Genomic DNA, 8827 nt, shown 5'->3' with positions numbered 1-8827 from the left:
CCCGGTCCGCGGCTATAAAATGGTTGGGGAGCACTGCTGTTCAGCACAAGTGAAAGCTTTTGGATTCGAAGAATTGCAAGCTCTTAATATCACCATAGGTCTTGCGAACCCTGAGAATTAAGCTTTGGAGCCCAATATTGCACCAACACAGAGTGGAACCATGCGCAGGATATCGTTCTCCAATCGAAGCAGAGATGGACGCGTTCGAGGAATACGCAACCATCCACAAAGGAGGGTATTTCGATTCGTCGGAGAACGACCTGATAAAGAAAAATTGGAATTTATTCTGCGAGGCTCTCCGTCTCACTGCTGAGACGGGGCCGAAGCCTTCGCAAAAATATAAACAATTATCGTCCCCCTCCTCAACGGGGCGCGGTGAAATTATCAAACGTTGACCGGTTCGTGACTATAAAAATTTTGGGGAGCACTGCTGTCAAGCACAAGTGAAAGCTTTTGGATTCGACGAATTGCAAGCTCTTATTATCACCACAGGTCTAGCGAAACCCGAGAATTAAGCTGTACAATCCAATATTGCACCAATACAGAGTGGAACCCGCGCAGGATTTCGTTCTCCAACCGAAGCAGAGATGGACGCGTTCGAAGAATACGCGGCCATCAACAAAGGGTATTTCGATTCGTCGGAGGACGACGTGATGAAGTATAATAGGAATTTATTCTGCGAGGCTCTCCGTCTCACCGGCGAGAAGTGGTCGAAGCCACCGCAACAATATGAACAATTAACGCCCCCCCTCATCGAGGCGAGGTAAAATTATCAAACGTTGCCCGGTCCGCGGCTATAAAATGGTTGGGGAGCACTGCTGTTAAGCACAAGTGAAAGCTTTTGGATTCGACGAATTGCAAGCTCGTATTATCACAACAGGTCTAGCGAAACCCGAGAATAAAGCTGTTGTTGCGGATCGTGCGAGCTCAGCGGCGGCACGCGAGTTAGCATGGGACAGGGGAAGGAGGGGCGAGACGTGTTTGCCTAAATGACAACAATGTCTCGAGACAATACCGGCCCGCTTCACCTCTCCTCTCGACCGTCCTAGCTCGTCGTTCCCCGCTGATTACCGTTGTTCAGTTGCTTTTCGAACTCCCGATTCGCTTGAGCGGTTAACACTTTCGCTACTGTAAAACAATCGCTTTGCTTGAGCTATTAATGTACTAAGGCCTTTGCGCTTCTCTGGTCTTCTAGTTTCCAGCCTACACTGGATTCTAGCTTCTCTTGTTTAAAGTTCTTTACGTTCTAGTTTAAGTTAGTTCTAAGTGGTGACGGTTCCTTTGATTTCATTTTAAATAAACTGGACAATGACTTGTGCTTTATACACTTAACCAACAGTGCTAGTGACATTGATTTTCATATCCTTCCACGACCCTTCTATTCCTTTACATAAATTAGTGGTCCTTCGAGCCGGATTTTGGTGCTAAAAGTCTAAAAACGTGTCGTGGAAGTGCTACCTTTTGAATTTAACGGTCGCTAGTTCGGTTCGTGTTATTCGACCTCGTCCGAAAACAGTCGTGACTTTCAACGGTTTTCGCTAGACGTTTTCAAGTTGCTACCCGACAACTAAATATGGATGCCGTGCTAAAAAAGCAAGAAACGTTGGCGACACGAATCTCGCGTATGATCGAGAACCTGAAAAAAAAGGGAACCGACAAAATTACTCGGGATACCGTCGAAGCGAGACTGGAACTCCTAGAGACATACTGGCTGGAGTTTACCTCTAACGATGATAAACTTCGCGCTAAAGAAGACGCTGCGCTTCTGAAATCGACCTATTTTGCTAATAACCTCTACGACGAGACGGAGGAAGCCTACATCACTGAGAAGGCTGGGTTAAAGCAGCTGTTGGGACCAGCTACAGTTCAACTTGGAACAGTTGCCGCCCCTCAGCAACCTAAAAGGCAATCTATGCCCAAAATTGCTCTCGTCCCTTTCGACGGCAATTTTACGCAATGGACCAGCTTCCGAGACCTCTTCCGATCGTTGGTGATCAATAACCCGATCTTCACCGATGTCGAACGGCTACACTACTTAAAGACGAACGTTACTGGGGAGCCTGCTGAACTACTAAACCACATTCCCGTCACCGATGAGGACTTCTCGCGGGCTTGGAAGTTGCTCGAGAAGGAATATGATAGCCTTGCAATTCTCGTAAATGCACAACTGGGCGTGCTTTTGTCGCTACCTTCGATGAAAACGGAGTCTGCTGCAGAGCTGAAAACGTTGTTGAACGGAACGAGAAACGCCGTTGAAGCGTTAGCTGCTCTCAAACGTCCTGTCGAGTATTGGAGCGATTGGCTCAATTTCATCACTGTCCAACGACTAGATGGAGAGACGAGATTGAGCTGGGAGACAACTCTGGAGGGAAAGGAGGAGATGCCGACCTTTTCCCAACTGTCCGAATTTCTGAGGGCACGCTTGCGGTCGTTGACTGTTTCTTCGCTGCCCTCTTGCAACTTGCTTGCTACCGCTGCTTCGTCACACTTCGCTGTTCCATCTACATCTACGGCGAGAAGGCCCCCCACTCCATCTGCTGAGAGACGGGCCCCCACTCCATCTGCTACTCCTCGCGGGACAAACCGCAGACCGACGGTGCACGCCGTCACGGGAACACCCGGAGCTTCGCGATGTCGCCTTTGCCAAAAGGATCATTTTGTACTGTTTTGCCCTGCGTTTAAGAGTCTTACGCCCCCGGAGAGGAGAAAAGTGGTAATAGAAAACAATCTCTGTTTCAATTGTTTGTCAAACCACCAGGTACGCGATTGCAAGTCAAGTAAGCGCTGTCAAACCTGCGTAGGCAAGCATCATACTGCCCTTCATATTCCTCACGAAAGTCCTCACTCGGGAGATAATTTCGATGCTTCATCCTCCGTATCTAAGCCTGTCACTAAAACAGTGAACTGCACGCGAATGAGCCAAACTCTAATTTTAGCTACTGCTATCGTGGGAATAGAGGTTTGTCCGGGCGAAAGAATTTTTGTCCGCGCTTTAATAGACCCGTGTTCCGAAGTCTCTTTGATTGGGGAAAGCATCGTGCAACGATTTAAACTACCACGTAAACCGTTTAACATACCGTTGGAAGGGGTAGATTCGATGCGAAGTCGACCTCGAGGCAGGGTGAATTTGACCGTGTCATCGAGACTCGACCCCACTGTTTCATATGCTGTAGACGCTGTTATTCTTCCTCGACTTTCGTCTTACGAGCCACCTATAACCGCTGGTTCGAGCACGTGGCCGCATCTCAATGATCTAGAACTTGCTGATCCGGAAATCACTTCGCGACAGCCCATCGAGCTTTTGCTTGGAGCCGATATTTACGCGCTGATTATTCGCGAAGGTCTGCGTCAGGGAGCGGCGGGTTCCCCCGTCGCCCAAGCTACCACACTTGGTTGGATTGTTACCGGATCGCCGGGAGAATCCAACATTTCTCCTTCAAACCCTCGTCGTATTATACTACATTGCTCGGTCGACGATGATATCAGCACTCTGCTGCAAAGATTTTGGTCATTAGAGGAAGTAGCTGCTCCTCCCTCCTCTGCTGAGCTTACCGCGGATGAAGACGAGTGCGAGAATCATTTTGTTCGTACTCACACGCGTGACCAGACGGGCCGATACATCGTCCGACTACCGTTCAAGAGAGCTTTCACGGTGCTAGGTGATTCTCGAAAAACAGCTGCTATAATGCTCTCAAAACTAGAGAGACGCTTCTTAAATTCCGGAGACTTTGCTGCAAGGTACCGCTCTTTTCTCGATGAATATCTCCAACTCAATCATATGGAACTTGCTACGGGTATTAGAGAAAATACAAAAAATTACTATCTGCCGCATCACGGCGTTTGGCGAGAGTCAAGCTCTACGACTAAACTACGCGTCGTTTTTAATGGCTCTAGTAAAACTACAACCGGCATTTCTCTAAACGATATTCTCCATTCTGGACCCAACTTGTTGCCTGAGATTCCTGATCTCCTGCTCCGTTGGCGTTGCCATGCTATAGTTTTTGCCGCCGATATGGAAAAGATGTATCGGCAAATCTGGCTTGCTGACGAGGATCGCCACGCCCAGAGCATCTTGTGGCGACGCGATTCTGACGGTGAGGTGGACGAGTATCGGCTACGTACGGTCACTTACGGTCTAGCTTGCGCTCCCTATCTTGCTATGCGTACAATCCGACAGCTCAGTTCTGACGAGGAGAGTCGCTTCCCGCTGGCTGCCTCCTGTTTAAGGTCAGATGTTTACATGGACGATGTGCTTTCCGGAGCCTCGACTATTGATGAGGCTTTAGAAGTCCAAAAACAATTAATTGCCGCTCTCAAGGCGGGCGGTTTCACCCTGAGGAAGTGGACTTCCAATGAACCAAGGTTGCTTGACCATCTGTCAGCTGAACACATCGCTTCATCAGGTGACCGCCCAATTGAAAACATCTTCACCTTACTGGGACTACGGTGGCAGTCCGCGGGGGACTTCTTCCTTTTCGATTTAAAACCTCGCGAGCCTCAGGTCACTATAACTAAACGACAGGTTTTGAAGGAGATGGCCTCTGTCTACGATCCTCTAGGTTTTTTGGCGCCGGTTACTGTTACTGCCAAAATATTCTTGCAGACGCTCTGGCTTTTAAAACTCGATTGGGACGATCCCCTGCCCCCCGCGCAGACGAAATACTGGTCTACTTACTCGCACAGTCTTGCTGGGATTTCGGCTGTCAGGATGCCTCGCTGGGTGGGGATCAGTGGTAAACACGTGCTCGAACTACATGGATTTGCGGATGCCTCGGAGAAAGCGTATGCCGGTGTTGTTTACGTCCGATCATTTCAAACCGACTCGAGACCTCTCGTAAGATTAGTCATTGCAAAAACTAAGGTGGCCCCCCTTCAACAGGTATCCCTACCGCGGCTGGAATTGTGCGCCGCGGTACTTCTTTCGCGACTAGTTAAACGCGTACGAAATGTTTTGCAGTTGCACGACGCTAAAATATATCTCTGGTCAGATTCGACAATCGTTCTTAGTTGGCTGCAAGGTCGACCTTCCAAATGGAAAACTTTTGTCGCTAATAGAGTTGCGGAAATCCAAAACCTCTATTCTCCTGATGTTTGGCATCACATTCGCTCTAAAGACAACCCTGCCGATCCCGCTTCTCGGGGTTTAAGCGGGGATGCGCTTGCTACTAATTCACTCTGGTGGCAGGGTCCTTCCTTCCTCTCCACCTCTACTCGTGAGTTCAAGGAATATTATGCTACAGTCATGGACACTGAGGAGGAAAGGCGCTCTGAGAAAACTGTGCTTAGTACTACTGTCGCTGCCGCCTCTTCCTCCCAAACGACAGAACTATTCTCTCGTTATTCGTCCTTCATGCGCCTCTTGCGGTCAGTTGCTTGGTGCTTGCGTTTCATCAACTGCGCTCGAAGAACTTCTACAGTGAAGGATACCTGCCTACGTACCGACGAACTTGATAACGCTCGACTTACGATAGTTCGGTGCGAGCAGCGGCGTTTTTTCTCTACAGAGATTGCTTGCTTAGAAGGATCCCGTTCCCCTCTCCGGGGACCCCTCGTCCGTCTCAGTCCATTCCTGGATGATCGTGGACTATTACGCGTTGGCGGTCGATTGAAACACTCTCTCCTAGATTATGATGAGAAACACCCGATCATTATGCCGGAAAAAAGCAAAGTAACTTCGCTGATTATCTTCTACTTCCACGAGAGATTGTTGCATGGCGGAACACAGCTTACTTTATCCAATTTACGCCGTATGTATTGGATCCCTCGCGGCCGCCGAGCGGTTCGAAAACACATTCACGGGTGTTTAAAATGTTGGCGATGGCGAGCTAAAACTTCCGAGCAACTAATGAGCGATCTCCCCTACTCGCGCGTTACTCCTACGCGCCCCTTCTATCATACTGGAGTCGATTATGCAGGACCCTTCAACACGAAGTTTTCGCCTGGACGCGGTGCACGGACACGCAAGTCTTACGTCTCGGTTTTTGTCTGCCTCGCTACCCGTGCTGTACACCTTGAGTTAGTCTGCGACTACTCTTCCGAAGCTTTCCTCGCTGCTTATCGTCGCTTTGTTTCTCGTCGCGGTCTCTGCGCCTCCATTCGAAGCGATTGCGGAACAACGTTTGTAGGTGCCGATAAAGAATTGCGGCGAATGCTTAACACTTCCAATGAGGAAATGCTGAAGACTCGCCAAGCTTTAGCTGTAGCCGGGACTGATTGGGTGTTCAACCCTCCTTCTGCACCTCATTTTGGAGGTATCTGGGAGGCTGCGGTCAAGTCGGTGAAGTACCACCTCCGGCGCGTTATTGGTGAGACTCTCCTCACCTTTGAGGAGATGTCTACATTGTTGACACAGATCGAGGCTTGCTTAAATTCTCGTCCAATTACTCCGCTAACCGACGAACCTACCGATCTCACCGCCTTGACCCCAGCCCACTTTCTGATAGGTTCTCCCCTAACTGCTATTCCCGAACCTTCCTTGTCGGATGTCCGCACTTCCCGACTAACTCGTTGGCAAATGATCCAGCAGCAACGCGACCATTTCTGGGATCGCTGGTCCGTCGAATATTTGCAGACTTTGCAGCAAAGGGCCAAATGGACTAAGGAGAAGCCTAATCTAAAGCTTGGAGACTTGTGCCTCATCCTCAACGAAGCTACTCCACCCACACGATGGCCTTTGGGAAGAATCGAGCAAGTTCACGCTGGTTCTGACGGACTTGTTCGCGTTGTAACCGTTCGCACTGCTACTTCCGTCCTTACGCGGCCTATTGCTAAAATTTGCCTCTTCCCCCCCAGCGCCGCTACCGATAGTCAATAAAATTTTATGTAAATTTGTTGATTCGTTGTGCCGATCAACAAAGGCGGGCGGCATGTTGCGGATCGTGCGAGCTCAGCGGCGGCACGCGAGTTAGCATGGGACAGGGGAAGGAGGGGCGAGACGTGTTTGCCTAAATGACAACAATGTCTCGAGACAATACCGGCCCGCTTCACCTCTCCTCTCGACCGTCCTAGCTCGTCGTTCCCCGCTGATTACCGTTGTTCAGTTGCTTTTCGAACTCCCGATTCGCTTGAGCGGTTAACACTTTCGCTACTGTAAAACAATCGCTTTGCTTGAGCTATTAATGTACTAAGGCCTTTGCGCTTCTCTGGTCTTCTAGTTTCCAGCCTACACTGGATTCTAGCTTCTCTTGTTTAAAGTTCTTTACGTTCTAGTTTAAGTTAGTTCTAAGTGGTGACGGTTCCTTTGATTTCATTTTAAATAAACTGGACAATGACTTGTGCTTTATACACTTAACCAACAGTGCTAGTGACATTGATTTTCATATCCTTCCACGACCCTTCTATTCCTTTACAGCTGTGCAACCCAATATTGCACCAACACAGAGTGGAAACCGCGCAGGATATCGTTCTCCAATCGAAGCAGAGATGGACGCGTTCGAGGAATACGCAACCATCCACAAAGGAGGGTATTTCGATTCGTCGGAGAACGACATGATAATGGATAATTGGAATTTATTCTGCGAGGCTCTTCGTCTCACTGCTGAGACGGGGCCGAAGCCTCCGCACAAATATAACAATTATTGTCCCCACCTCAACGGGGCGCGGTAAAATTATCAAACGTTGACCGGTTCGCGACTATAAAAATTTTGGGGAGCACTGCTGTAAAGCAGAAGTGAAAGCTTCTGGATTCGACGAATTGCAAGCTCGTATTATCACAACAGGTCTAGCGAAACCCGAGAATAAAGCTTTGCAACCCAATATTGCACCAACACAGAGTGGAAACCGCGCAGGATATCGTTCTCCAATCGAAGCAGAGATGGACGCGTTCGAGGAATACGCAACCATCCACAAAGGAGGGTATTTCGATTCGTCGGAGAACGACCTGATAAAGAAAAATTGGTATTTATTCTACGAGGCTCTCCGTCTCACTGCTGAGATGGGGCCGAAGCCTCCGCAAAAATATAAACAATTATCGTCCCCCCCTCAACGGGGCGCGGTAAAATTATCAAACATTGACCGGTTCGCGACTATAAAAATTTTGGGGAGCACTGCTGTAAAGCACAAGTGAAAGCTTTTGGATTCGAAGAATTGAAAGCTCTTAATATCACCATAGGTCTTGCGAACCCTGAGAATTAAGCTTTGGAGCCCAATATTGCACCAACACAGAGTGGAACCACGCGCAGGATATCGTTCTCCAATCGAAGCAGAGATGGACGCGTTCGAGGAATACGCAACCATCCACAAAGGAGGGTATTTCGATTCGTCGGAGAACGACCTGATAAAGAAAAATTGGAATTTATTCTGCGAGGCTCTCCGTCTCACTGCTGAGACGGGGCCGAAGCCTCCGCAAAAATATAAACAATTATCGTCCCTCCCTCAACGGGGCGCGGTAAAATTATCAAACGTTGACCGGTTCGCGACTATAAAAATTTTGGGGAGCACTGCTGTAAAGCACAAGTGAAAGCTTTTGGATTCGACGAATTGCAAGCTCTTATTATCACCACTGGTCCAGCGAAACGTGAGAATTAAGCTGTACAACCCAATCTTGCACCAACACAGAGTGGAACCACGCGCGGGATCTCGTTCTCCAACCGAAGCAGAGATGGACGCGTTCGAAGAATACGAGATCATCCTCAAAGGGTATTTCGATTCGTCGGTTGACGACGTGATAAAGAAAAGATGGAATTTGTTCTGCGAGGCTCACCGTCCCACTGGCGAGAAGTGGTCGAAGCCACCGCAACAATATAAACAATTAACGCCCCCCCTCATCGAGGCGAGGTAAAATTATCACACGTTGCCCGGTCCGCGGCTATAAAATGGTTGGGGAGCA

General features: G+C 48.9%; 1 protein-coding gene across 1 annotated transcript; it reads left to right on the top strand.

Moving 5' to 3' along the window:
* The first annotated feature begins 338 nt into the window (after positions 1–338).
* LOC143220066 (uncharacterized) lies at positions 339–8149 on the top strand. Its single transcript, XM_076445809.1, has one exon. It carries the CDS (start codon positions 1574–1576, stop codon positions 6812–6814), a length of 5241 nt encoding a protein of 1746 aa, XP_076301924.1. The 5' UTR covers positions 339–1573; the 3' UTR covers positions 6815–8149.
* The last annotated feature ends 678 nt before the right edge of the window (positions 8150–8827 follow it).

Source organism: Lasioglossum baleicum, unplaced genomic scaffold (genome assembly GCF_051020765.1).
Source record: "Lasioglossum baleicum unplaced genomic scaffold, iyLasBale1 scaffold0151, whole genome shotgun sequence".
NCBI lineage: Eukaryota > Metazoa > Arthropoda > Insecta > Hymenoptera > Halictidae > Lasioglossum > Lasioglossum baleicum.
The sequence above is the reverse complement of the archived record's forward strand: the minus strand, read 5'-3'. Positions and strand labels throughout refer to the sequence as shown.